The sequence below is a fragment of the Sorex fumeus genome, unplaced genomic scaffold (assembly GCF_029834395.1).
Source record: "Sorex fumeus unplaced genomic scaffold, SorFum_2.1 ptg000240l, whole genome shotgun sequence".
NCBI lineage: Eukaryota > Metazoa > Chordata > Mammalia > Eulipotyphla > Soricidae > Sorex > Sorex fumeus.
Window position 1 is genome coordinate 6184297 of NW_026606297.1, and position 14495 is coordinate 6198791.

General features: G+C 34.5%; 1 protein-coding gene across 1 annotated transcript in view; it reads right to left on the minus strand.

Moving 5' to 3' along the window:
• CDH12 (cadherin 12) overlaps positions 1-14495 on the minus strand; it is a 436383-nt gene that overhangs the window by 86606 nt on the left and 335282 nt on the right. The window contains exon 5 of the mRNA XM_056108950.1: positions 13696-13863. Within this exon, the coding sequence (XP_055964925.1) occupies positions 13696-13863 (168 nt within the window). The remainder of the gene's footprint in view (positions 1-13695; positions 13864-14495) is intronic.

Below are 14495 nucleotides of genomic sequence, written 5' to 3' on the forward strand. Positions count from 1 at the left end.
CATTTGTCAGTGTAATATCCAATCAATCTGACAAACTATAGCAGATGGTTAATTCTTGGTGACATCGACCTTTAATTCAAAACACACATACTGAGCTTTATTGCAATTTGGAAATACGTTTAGCCCCTTATCAAACAATATCTAAAATGTGTGGAGTTAAAACTCACAAAGAAAGATTTATTAACCCCGGTATTTGATGCATTACAGAATTTTTAAAATATTAAGTAGAGAGGAATGAAATTTGTTAATGGTCTCTGCACACAGAAATTGATTTCTTTTAGGCAAGACTACACATTTCTAGAGCACTCAGTCTTGATCTGTAATTATTATATTAATATCAAACACATATATGTAAAAATATTTTATTTTTACGTTTGCCTATATAGTTGTTTATTATATCTTTTTAAATCTAATTAGTTTTACCCTTGTGTAGAATCCATGCTATATTTTTTGTGTTGTTCTTTTTCACTCCGAGTTCTAGAGGATTTTCAACTGTCTCCTACTCAGCCCTGCTGTTTCAGTTCAGGAAAAGAGAAACAATCGTCTTTCTTAAATAGCTTCTTCACTCTTTCTTTTCTTAAGTTATCCACTAAATTCAATAGACCACAAAATTCATTACATTGTACTACTGAAAAAAGTCAGTAGTATAATTCAGTAATAAAAAAAAATGCTTCTACACTCCATCTCAAACTTCACTGTATTATCAGCAATTTTCCAAAACAATGATATATAATATGACCCCATTCAAAAGTACACATATGCAGATATAACTGTTTATTATTATTTTATCTGATCATTGTGATAATTTATCCATCATTTAGCCAATCTTCTCTTTTAAATGACTAACTTATTTTATTTTCCTTAAATTATTTGTGCTTCATAATGATTTTCCCAGTAATCTCAGAGAGTTTGAATTATCAATCCCATTGATTCCTATAATCATTATGACAGCATTTCTGTTTTGAATTTTATTATTATTGTAGTATCTGTAGGCTGGAGCGATAGCACAACAGGTAGGGCATTTGCTTTGCACGTTGTTGACATGGCCTACCTGAGCTCGATTCCTCTGCCCCTCTCGGAGAGCCTGGCAAGCTACTGAGAGTAACTAGCCCGCACAGCAAAACCTGGTAAGCTACCCGTGATGCATTCAATATGTCTAATGCAGTAACAAGTCTCACGATGTCACTGCGCCTGCTAGAGCAAATCGATGAACAACGGGAGGATAGTGACAGTGACAATAGCATCTGTCTATCTCAGTTTGTATTTATGAATTTTATTATTATCTGAGTGAAATAACATGCGTTTTATAAATAGTAGCCTTTAAAAATTATTGGATTCATTATTGATTCTTAAAAGATTGCAAATCTTTAAATCTTAAAAGATAGGCAAATCTTTCAGGCTAGATTTTTATTGATAAATGTAACTTTTAAAGAATACAAAGATGATGAAAAATATTTTTTGATGAAAATAGGGGATATGGATTAAGGTAGCATTTTCACTATTCTGCGTAATAGTTTTCATGTTTTTATATTGCATAAATATTGTAAGTACTTTTGTGTTACACATAAGGAATAAAAGAAAGGGATACAATGCTAGATAAAACTGGTATAAGTTAAGACTAGTCAATAATATCAAACTATACTCTTCTTAAACACCCTCTATACTAAGAAGGCATTGGCTTCACATGAGAAGAAAATAATTTACCTGCTTATGGAGGAGTTACAATATTTATGATTTCTCTAACAACAGCAAATAGAGACTTTATAAATTTATTTGATCTGCTACTGTACTTTGTCCAGGTAGAGTAAAATAAAATCTTAATTTTCCATTTTAAACCAACGTTGATATTGTAAACAGTTAAGGATAGAAGAAAGGTTTTCATTTTTTGTGAATTACTTTGTATTTACTTCACAAAACTCCTGAGAAGTTTAAAAATTTTGAAATTGATTTTTCCAGGCTCACAAAGGGTAGGCTTTCCTAAGACTAATCATGTTCTGGAATAAGCCAGCTATTAAGATGTGTATGATCAATTGTTAGTTTTAATTTGGGTTTGATTTTTCATTCATCAAGAATTCTAACAAAATAATTTTTAAAAAAACTGGTTCAGGAATACAATAATTATGGCATAAAGAACTATTTTCAACAAATTTAAAAGATATATGGGGATAAAGATTCAGTGGAGAGAATTAAAAAAATATTATAGGGAATAGAAGGGCTGGAGCGATAGCACAGCGGGTAAGGTGTTTGCCTTGAAAGTGGCCAACCTGGCCGACCCGAGTTCGATTCCTCCGCCCCTCTCGGAGAGCCCAGCAAGCTACCGAGAGTATCTTGCCTGTACGACAAAGCCTGGCAAGGTACCTGTGACGTATTTGAATGCCAAACACAGTACCAATTGTCACAATGGAGACGTTACTGGGCCCACTCAAGTAAATCCATGAACAACTGGAGGACAGTGACAGTGACAACGACAGGGAATAGAAGAGGAAATACATTAACCACTAGACATATCAACTGTGTGATTATGTATATATATATATGTATATGTATATATTGCTTTCCCCATAAACGCAATAATCTATTATCATTATTAGTAACATATATGTATCTAACTAGATCCACTTCTTTCACAACTCTTTCTCTTAGCCTATATCTCATGTACAGTGTAGGAAACAATTATCTGAATTTTCTTAACTTGAATATTTGAAAAAAATGACAAAGTGATGCACTACCTAATTATATTCTGTTACATCACATCACATTCAGGAAGACAGAGTACATGACTACACATCTTATTCTTTTCAAGTTTCCTGTTCAAATATATTTTAACAAATAGGGTCCAATCATACAGATTAAAGAAGTTAAAATGCAGTTTTAAAGACCTCTTTAGATCATGTGTGTGCAATAAACCTCTTCTGACTATTACCATTATACTTTTTAGAAGAAATACCAAGTTGGGAAAATTTGGGATATAGTCTTGACATGTTGGTAAAAGCTGGATAATGTCAATGGCAGTGCAGTTGGAGGAGGTAAATTCAGAAAAGCAAATGGAGAACATCTGCAATTTAGGAGTCCATAAATAGCTAAAAAGTATTAAAGGGTTGGTATAAGAAGCTTACTGGATTTATTGCTACTTAAGTTAATTAAGTTCTATTCCTAGCATCTACTTACATGAACAGATCGATTGGAATTGGTCACAAAAGGCATATTTATGAAGGTGGGGAGTGGGGTTGTACTAAGAATCTCTCAGTGCTTTAACACAGTCATGCTCGGATATTTAGATCCATCAGTTCTAGGGTTTACTAGGGGCATGCCCATAGTGCCAGAGTCTACCAGGCCACTGGCAGAGAAGGGGGCGAGTTATGTGGTATTTGCCCATGGGCACGTTGAACTTGGCTCTAGCCATTTAAACTTGACCTTGTGGCTTCTTCTAATTTTGTGTTCTGCTCTAAGATCTGATAGTATATGGAGGTTCTTTCTCATTTAGTTTGCTTATATGCTAACGTATCTGTTGAGAAACCTATAAATTAAATTATATAATTGTTAAAGTTTCATATTAGAATCCTAAATATATAATGCCAACACATTCACACCCTCCTCTCCAAGCTTTCCATTACAAATAAGAACCTCTGTATGAACTGAGAAGGTATTTCTTAATATTGATATCTATTTTAGATATTTATTGAGCCCACAGTCATTAGACACAGCTTTTGTTGCTAACATTTACAATAATTGGTAATGACTTGATGACTTGATCACTTGACATCCCATTACTCATCGATTTGCTTGCGTGAGCGCCACTAACGTCTCCATTCATCCCAGTCAGGTGCTAATCTAGCCCGATGGCATCTGTTCATTGTAGGAACAAGAATAGCCTCAAACCGATCGTTCAGGGTCTTGATGAAGAAGTCATAGGTGGGCAGTCACGTGATCTTTTGACATCCCATGGAATCCAGTCGGTAATGGCTCTAGTCCAGCGGTCATCTCCAAATCTCATTACATATCTAGCCCATCTGATTTTCGACGCCTTGGCAAATGAGACAGCGTCCCTGGTTCTTGATTGTCAACAAAGGTCAGCACTCTGGATTCTTTCTTTCATTTAGGGAAATGTGATACTCAAAGCATAGCTGTTTTGACTCCTCTTTGGGAGACCTGAATAGCATTCTCATCCTGTTTTCTTAGAGCCCAAGTGACTGAGGTGTTTGTTAATGCAGGAAGAACAGTGGAATCAAAGAGATGTGCTCGTAGCTGGAGGTTCTTTGTCCTCTTAGCTATTTCTTCGCTGTTTTTGAAGGCTTTGCAAGCCGCTCTCTTCCTCCTGCGCAACTCAGGTGCCAGGTCATTCGTCATGTTGACTTCTTGACCTAGGTACACACATAACTGTTGCATTCGAAGATGTTCGTCCCGTTGAGAGTAAATGGAACTTTAGGAACAAGACCATTTCTCATAAACATTGTCTTTGTTAGATTCAACTGTAGTCCAAATAGCTTATTTTTATAATCTTAGGCTTCATTTAATATGGTTTAGAAAACCAACTTAATATTAGGAAGACAATTTCTTTAAGACCCATAAGCATTGCAGCTAATAGCTCAGGTCCCTGAGAATTCAGAAATGGGACGTGGAGTATCTGATGAAAGTAATAATGAGTGGCAGTAATGACAATGAGAAGTAAGGCAAAATGTCAGTTTTTTATTTGCTTGCATCTGCCTACATGGAGTGTAATAAAAGTTACTATTTTACTGCTCTTTGGATGATCTGGAATACAGGTTTTCATTAAGCTTCCATTCAAATTGATTTGGGTTCGTTGTTTTCCTAAATAAATCTACATGATTTATTTAAGCTCTTAGGAAGACCTTTAAGCAAGAGATATGACTGTAGGTGGCTGACTTTTTACAAAACAGCTTTTATAAAAGTGTCAGGAAGAAAGCACAGAAGGGAAGGTACTTGCTTTGCATGGGCAGAAACAGCTTCTTCCCTGCCACCATATATGGTCTCCTATCCCACCAAGTGAGTAAGTATTGAGCACTGCTGAATGTGGCCCAAAAACTAAAAAATAAAATAAATGAAAACTTTTCTATTAGTTTATTAGGAAAACAAATTACATTATTTTTTCTCCATCCAAATCTATTTGTAGTTATATGTTTTAAACGAATATAAAGTTCTCATTGTTCTGATAGATAATGGAATGTCTTCTCAGAGAATCAACACTTTCATTGCGATCACTATAAGCCACTAATTTTTAAAATTGTGCCCTGCAGACAACTTAAATCAACATCCTGCAGAAGACTTACTTGAAATGCAGATTGTTTTTTTTTGGGGGGGAGAGGGGTTGTTAGCTATGTTCATCGAAACAAAACTCATACCTCACAGGCATAGAATTCTGAAGTAATCTCATGGCCTTACACTTTGAAAACCATAGGGAAAACTAAAGTGAATAGAACCTAGATTATATTTAATATCCCTTTTATTAAGAAATAGTGATATCTTACTAATTTTTATTGAACTAGACAAAATATATTTTTGAAAATTAAAGAATAAGAAGTAGTTAACATACTAAAAGGTTTGTTATACAAAATGTTTTGTTTTACTTTTTTATATTTAAATATTACTATTTTTACGATAGTACCAATATTATTTTATATTTGCCATACTTATAAGCCGTCTCACCAACAGAGTGCCAACATCTGTTACCATTATACCAATATCCTTTTCCATTCCATTGACATTCTCAGATCACATTTCAATGGACCATACCTCAGAGTTTATACACATTGGGGATTACCTAGCCCCTATACTCCACATAGGAGATAGCTCATTTGGAATCAGTTCCTTTTTTGGAAGGGACGGGAGTCATTTTATTTAGCATCACTTAATCCAACTTCATCAAAGTTATAGCAAGTTGCAAGAGTTCGTATTTTCGCATAGCTGAGTAGTAGACCACTGAATATGGACTATTACATTTGTTTACCCACCCCCCTTTCTGGAAAAATACCTCTTGTTGGATGCTGAAGTGTTTCCAGATCTTGATTAATGAAATAATTATTTAAATGTTGGGAGAAAATTCCCTTTTGGTCTGCTTTGAAGTACCACAATCTTGTAGCAATGCGTACTTACCTCGGGTCAATGCCACCAGAGGACAGGACATTTCTGGGAGATGTGTGATGACAGTTTAACCATTGTAATCACACAGGAGAGGTGCAACCCTATCTATAGAAAACACATGTTTGTTCTGACCACTGTGAATGAGTGACCATTCACATTTCTCCCCTTGTATGCCCAGCCTATATAAATTATGTTGCTTGTCTAACAAAGTTGGGACTGCTTGACAGGACCGCTCTCCGTGCTCCTGTGTACATTTCTTGGTTGTGGAGGTGGCGTCATAGGGATATGCTCTTTTTATGCCAGACCACTCTCTTTCCAGGGAGGACAGCTTGGCTTGACCCTGAGGCCTCTGCGTGACAGCCCCTTGTAGGTCAAGGGAGCCTGGTTGAGAGAGGACTGGGGAGAGACCCCAACATTTAAAAAGCATAGATTTGCAAATTCCCTTTATTTTAGTGCTTTTGTATTCTTCTGTTTTTATTTTCAAATTTAGAATTAGTCATAAAATGTGAGAATTTATAATTAAAATCAATAGGATATGCAAGGAATACCTGTATGTAAACTTTGTCACTGTACCATTGTATCACTCTATAGCTGTCTCATTGTTCATTAATTTGCTCGATTGGCACCAGTAACATCTCTATTCATCCCAATATAAACTATTTTTTTTTGGTTTTTGGGTTCACACCCGGCGATGCACAGGTGCTACTCCTGGCTCATGCACTCAGGAATTACTCCTGACGGTGCTCAGGGGACCATATTGGATGCTGGGAATCAAGCCCAGGTCAGTCACATGCAAGGCAAATGCCCCACCTGCAGTGCTATTGCTCCAGCCCCAAGCCAATATTAACTTTATACTTTTAAAAATCTCTTATATTTATTCTTATACTTCTAAAAATGTACCACCAATTTGATTTTATTTATAAATATATTCAAGCATGTGTACAATGCAATAATGTAATATATTTATAAACCAAATTCACACATACACTATAAGAGGTGCACAATGATTTTATCTCTTATTTGTTTGGGGCTGGAGCGATAGCACAGCGGATAGGGCGTTCGCCTTACACGCGGCCAACATGGCCGACCCGAGTTCGATTCCTCCGCCCCTCTCGGAGAGCCCGGCAAGCTACCGAGAGTATTCCATATGCCAGACACAGTAACAACAAAGTCTCCAATGGAGATGTTACTGGGCCCGCTCGAGCAAATCGACGATCAACGGGAGGGCCTTTACTTTACTTTTTAGGAGATATTAAAATAGAAGTTTATATATTAATATATTTTGGTAATAAAACTTGGGTAAAAAAATGAATAGGGGGCTAGAGCAATAGCTCAATAAGTTGGAATACATGTTTCACATGATAAGGACTGTTTTCAGTTCATGCACTGCATGGTCTTCCAAGCACTTCTAGTAGAGACCCAAAGCTCAGAGCCAGGAGTAATCCTGAAGCATTTCTGATGACACTCCAAAACACAGGTAAATAAAAAGATAGATAGATAGATAGATAGATAGGTAGATAGATAGGTAGACAGATAAGCAAAATAAACTCTAAACTACTCTGGAGATGTCACAGAAATGTCCCTAAGGACTCTGAACTAAGTTGTGAAAACAGGCAAGAAAAACTTACCTAAAATTACTTTAATATTAAATAGTAAATTATAGAAATTAAAATCTAATAAAATTTATGATAAATCAGCACCAGCACCAAAACATAAACAAATGTGAAATTTTGTTAACAACTTAAATATTATTATTTTTTGTTTTGCCAGGTTCAACTAATACCTAGCATAGCTTCAGTGAGCAAAATCTTAGACTGAATTTGTCATCAAAACTTCTATATTAATTAACTTATTATATATATAATATTTTTTTTTGCAGTCCAGTGTGACCCAACTTTAAATATTTAAAAGAAACTGAAGTTGTTTGCTATAGCAACTTGTGTAACTGGGTGTCACACAAGACTCACTATTTTTGCCATGCTTCTTCTGACATTTAGAAGAATTGTCCCTATGGTCTCTTTACATTCCTATACTTCAGAAAACAGATTGGAAAAAGTGGAAAGAAAGGAAATTCAGTCTTTGCCGCAAACTCAAAGGCATCGTTTAGAAACAGGCTGGTGATGTTAACAGTTATTTACACTTGACTTGCAGGTAGAAAGCAGCACAGTAGCTAGTCTCCAAGAAAATTGGGAGGTGAGAGTTCTATAGAATTCAGTCCCTAAAGGTAGCCATGGCTGGCTGAAAGAACTGAAGTAATTCCAACCACATTTAAATTTCTGGAACTAACAGGCAGCAGAGGATCTCTGTCCTAAAACATCAGGAATAGTTTCTTATGATGTTACTTAACTATCTATATACATGTATTTCAAAGGCATTAGTCTACATATTCTAAATAATGTTGCGAGTTCTCTCTGATATATATATATATGTATATATATTCAGACCATATATGTTTTTATAAAATAACTGATAGCAGAAAATCTATCCTAAATGATCAAAAACTGGGAGCAGGTGAGGGTTGCGTGAGAGTCAGTCAAGCAGGCAGAGCACTTGCCCAGCATACAGCTGACATAAATTCAATGTGTTAGCATTGCATTAAGGACTCCTGAGCACTGCTAGGAGTCATCCCTGAGCAGAGAGCCAAGAATAATCCTTGAGCACTTCCTGTTAGGGAGAGGCAAAACCAAACCAAAACCAAACAAACAAAAACCCAAAAAAGAACATGAGGGTAAATCTTCTACAGCTAAATCTGGACAACACCAAGTTCAATTCACCTTTAGTTGTTTATTCAGAATTATAACATGATTTCAGGAATATTTCAGTCTAAAAATGTGTTATTTTATTACACATGGTATTATACATAGTCAGTAAAAAAGTAAATAAAAGCTACATCTCCAACATGGTTGATATTGATTCTAATGAAAATCATTATAAATTTTATATTTAATAAAAGATTGTTTAAAAACAAAAATAATACATGATACATTTGCAAATAGAGAAATTCCTCATCTTAACATGGAGATAAAATCTAGGGGATGAATGGAGTGGTATATTTTAATTAGGTATATCTGTATTATACCTAATTATATCTGTTAGGTACATGTATAGTTACTATTTATTTAATTATTCAATAACTGACATGATATTCTGTAGTTTTTTGTTTACATAATAAATGCCAATTCATTTATCACACAAATAGTTGTCTTACTACAAGTTATTAAAAAGCAGGACAAAAAGAGACATTTATCTATAATCTGTTGAAATGATCTCTTCTCAGATAACACATATTTGGTACTTTATTAATTTTCTTTTCACATTTATTGAAAGCTTTGTACACATAAGAAAGAGAACAAGTTGGTGAAGTATGAATATTTTGTCTAATGTGAATTAACTATACCACTTAATTGATCTGATCTTTTCATGTATAATTTAGATCAGACTGCTAAATGGTTTGGTCATTTAATATTCAAATAATGTAAAATATCAGCATTTATTCTGTAGTTTATAACAGCTGAAAATCCTGTACTAAAATCTTTAATTATAATAGATGGTAATCAAATAGCCCTATAGAAAAAATTTACAGATGAAATGCTTGAATTTCATATGGCTGCAAGTAGAATTCTTTTAACATGCAATTATTTCTATTTGTGAAGTTATATTACTGCTTTAGTCTAGGTACTTTTTCTAACTTATCTGGAAGAGATTTTGGGTCGAGTGCAAATACCCAAGCATTTTTTCCTTTCTCTTTTTTTTCTTTCTAAAGAAGGGAAGTGTTAAAAAGAAGAAGCCTACAACTGATATGTGAAAAAGTGATAACATGTAGAAATATAAAACTTGTATGACTTGTCTGCATGAACTTAGAAATGTAACTTAAATGAGAATGAGCATTGGTGGTTCAGTGGTAGAATATACATTAGAACTGGATAAAATACGTGTAAATCACTTTGGGAAAAACATATAGTAATCATTCAGTATTATTGTCATCATCATCACTATCCTACTTATTGCAGATATATATCTAGTATTTTAGGAATGATTTATTGTAAAAAAAATAGAACAGTAAACTATCCTTGTATGGTACAGATGCATACACTTCAATATTTTTTATCTAAGTTCATCCAAAGTTTATTTATTTTAAATATAATTGGTAAAGGTAAAGGCCCTGCGTTGATCATCGATTTGCTCAAGCGGGCCCAGTAACGTCTCCATTGGAGACTTTGTTGTTACTGTGTCTGGCATATCGAATACATCACGGGGAGCTTGCCAGCCTCTGCCGTGCGGGCGGGATAGTGTCGGTAGCTTGCCGGGCTCTCCGAGAGGGGCGGAGGAATCGAACTTGGGTCGGCCATGTTGGCTGCGTGCAAGGCAAACGCCCTACCGCTGTGCTATTGCTCCAGCCCTGTTTATGATCTGTTAACCAATATAATTATAACCAATATAATTTATTGGTTATAACCAATATAACCAATATAATTTATACCTATTTATGATCTGTTAACCAATAGAATTGGTTAACAGATCATAAATATAGTGAGTTTCAGAGAATACTTGCAAAGTTTGTGTGAATTTATTTGTACACACATATATTTAGGAATTTTAAAAACGAAGTTTATACATATTGACTTATATATTTTACTTTTGCATTAAGCGGCTCTTATTTTAGGTGATGATTTTTTAATGTATATGGAATTTAATTCCTTCCCAAGAGAAATATCCCAGCAAAGTAGCAATGCCTTCTTGAAGAAATTATTTTTCTGCTTATAAGTGTATTCTGTCTTTTTCTCTGAAGTATGTAATTCAAAATGACAGCACAGTGGAAAGAAAGAAAAAAAGAAAGAAAAAAGGTTTTGACAAAAAGGCATGTAAAATTTCAAGGAGGCTGATTTTTTATTCATGCAAAATGTAAAATCCTTTTTCTTTCTCATGATTCAAAAATATCTCTCATCTATTATAGTTTCAGACTATAGTTCAAATATGCATGTAACAAAATCAGAAAGTAATTTGATCACAGCAATCTACTTGCTACATATCTTTTGCCTCCTCATTTTTCTGTTTATGAATAGTGACAATTCAACATGTCATGTTGTAACTTTATTGCAGATGTGTTCTAAAAATACGGTTTTACAGTGGCAGGTAAATGATAAGAATAACTTCTCTTTCTCATGTTATGTTAAGTAAGAAGGAATTTGTACTTCAGAGAGAAAAATAAGTCACTTAATTTTGTTTGTCCTGGGCAAGTTATTTCATATCACTAAGCAAATTATTTTCTAAGAGCTGCAGAAAACTATCAGGTACTTTCTCATTATCTGATTTCACTTTCATGAAAGTTTTTTATGATCTATATTTATACAATATGTAGATGCTCTAATAGTTCCTTCAACAACTTTCCTAGAAGGTCATCTGTAGATCTACAGATTCAGTTGAACCAATTCCACACAGATTTGCTGCCATCTCCATGCTTTTATTTCCCTTGTTAATGTCTAGAAGAGAATTTGGTTCAGTGAAAGGAGAGCACATTCTCATGATCTCTTACACACGCTCTAGTTTCTCTCTTTCCTTTTCTTTCCCTCGGACGTGGCATATTTGTCTCAATATGTATCCTGAATTCAGGAACTGATTTTAGCTATAGCACAGAATTGGCATTCTTCTGCTGGCTGAGTTTTATGTTCTTTATCTGAAGGACCTCCTGATTAGCCTTATGAAATAGAATATTAACACAAATGAGGAGAACCTGTGCTTGCTAGACAACACCATTTAATGTCAAAAACACAAAGCAGAACAAAGGGTGCAAAGCCACCCTTTGATGAAAGCACAATTATTCAGGCTATGCTCTTCAATTAGCAGGTCTAGACTGTCATACATAAATATTTTTTAAATGGTGTGTTTGTTTTCGAAGCTGAGGGTATATGCTTTATTGCTGCCATATACTAGAGAATCAATTGCATTGTACATTTCTCTTTTTAATTATTTATTTGTATTATTTATGTCTGACTTAAGAATCAAGCAAGTGAGAAACTGTACTGAGAACCTAGGTACTATTAATTCTATTATATTTTTTACTAACCATTTGTCACATGCATTTGATGATTTGTGCTGTTTTCTCAATACGTTTGTAACATTTCACCATTAGATTTTTAGGTCAGATACTAACAGGAATTCCATAAGAAAACATATACTGGTGATTTTTTTTATTAGTGAAACACCATGGGGTACAGTTATAGGCTTACAAATTTTGTGCTTGGGTTTCAGTTATACAATGATCAAGTGCCCATCCCTCCACCAGTGCCCATCATCCATCACCACGGGTCCCAGCATCCCCCCCGACCCCCCATCCCCCCCGTCCCATCCTGCCTCTGTGGCAGGGTATTCCCCCTTGCTCTCTCTCTCTTCTTTTGGATATACTGGTGATTTTTATAAAAATAACAGAGTAGTAAGATATGGGCTGGAGCGATAGCACAGCGGTAGGGCATTTGCCTTGCACACAGCCAGCATGGCCAATTCGATTTCGATTCCTCCGCCCCTCTCGGAGAGCCCGGCAAGCTACCAAGAGTATCTCGCCCACACGGCAGAGCCTGGCAAGCTCCCCGTGACGTATTCGATATGCCAGACACAGTAACAACAAAGTCTCCAATGGAGACGTTACTGGGCCCGCTCGAGCAAATCGATGATCAACGGGAGGGCCTTTACTTTACGTTTATTTGAGATATGGAGAACCACAAAATAAAGCAATAACATGTCTAATTAGTCAAAGTTTCTTAGATTCTGCATTGGGATAAACAATTTTCCTCTAGTTTTTTGAACTGTTCATGTAAATGAATATCTAATGACGATGACATTTAAGTTTCCTGTAAAATTATTGATGGAAACATTCAGTTTTGTACTCTAAGTTCTAGAGTCACTGAAATCATCTTTAAAAGTATAATAGAAATTGACAGGTACCTGATTGGTGTTAAATACAATACTGCAAAGGAAAACTAGATGTAACACATGTGAGAAGTACTCATTTTCAGTAAGTAGCAGAGAGTTATAGAGAAGATACAGGTGTGAATCAGTCTATTATCATAGAAAGTAGCAATTTTCACCTATTGCAAAACTAAAATCAGAGGAAATGTAAATAACATCACAGTAACATCAGGATACAAAAAAGTTTATGAAAATAATTTACCACATACTTGCTAATGTGAAGGCAGATTCCTTATGCTGAATATATGTATATATATGCTTATATATATCAAAACAAATGAAATGGTGCTATAAATACCATAAATATGAGTCTTAAATACTAACCAAATTTTTATATTTGCATTTGTTTTGAAAGTAACTAAAGATTAGAAGCAGTTTTCAAGTCATTATGTATATTTTACTCAGAGAGAATCAATAGTTAAGAGATCATTCTTCTATTATTGGCACTTATTATTTGCTAATAAATTAATATTAACATTAGCATCCCGTATCTCAAAGACTTATTGTACAGAAGATAGAAGTCTTCCACATATCTAAGATGTGTCCATTGTCTTATGCATACTAAAGTGAGAAAGATTAATATAATTCCTAAAATATTTTTTAACTGCAATAATTAAATAGGAAACAACATACTTTTGGGGAACCGAGGTGGGTTGTCATTGACATCTGTGAGGGTGATGTTCACTATGGTGGTTCCGGCCAGCCCTCCCAGCTGTCCACCCATGTCCTTGGCTTGAATAAGGACTTGGTACTGTTCTTTGACTTCCCGGTCCATGTTTGGCAATGCTGTTCTAATAACACCTTGATGGGAGATCAAAGGTAAATATTACAAACATGCTTTCAATAAATAATCTGCCACAAGAAAATAAAATAATTCAATTCAGATTCACTAACAAAGTACGATAATAGAAAAAGTAAAGTCCTTTTAAAAGTGAAACAACGAACATATATAGTGATATAAGATAAAATTAAATATAATATCATAATAGTGTCATAATAAAATGCTATGCAGTGCCATGAAATAAAATTAAAGAAAAAAGTATCAGCTCTAAAGATCAATGTATAACCAGCTTACCCATAATTTATACAAAAAAAACAGCTTCAAAATAAAATGCAGTAAGAGTCCTACATATACTACATGTACTAAAATATATATGGTTGCAATCAGGCTGACATCTTTACAGAACTCATTAATTAATGACTCTTCATTAATTTTATTTTGTCTTTAGAATTCCTCATTTGCTTGGCAATACTAGACATATAGATAACATTCTATAGAATTACTCTTTAGTTGAATTGTCTGAATAAATTAATATATGGATAATCAAAAGTTATAATTAATAATAATATGTATGGATATTTGCATATCCTATTCAATTTCTGTGCTAAGTGTAGAACCGATTTATATTTGTATTTATATTATCTTTCTTCAT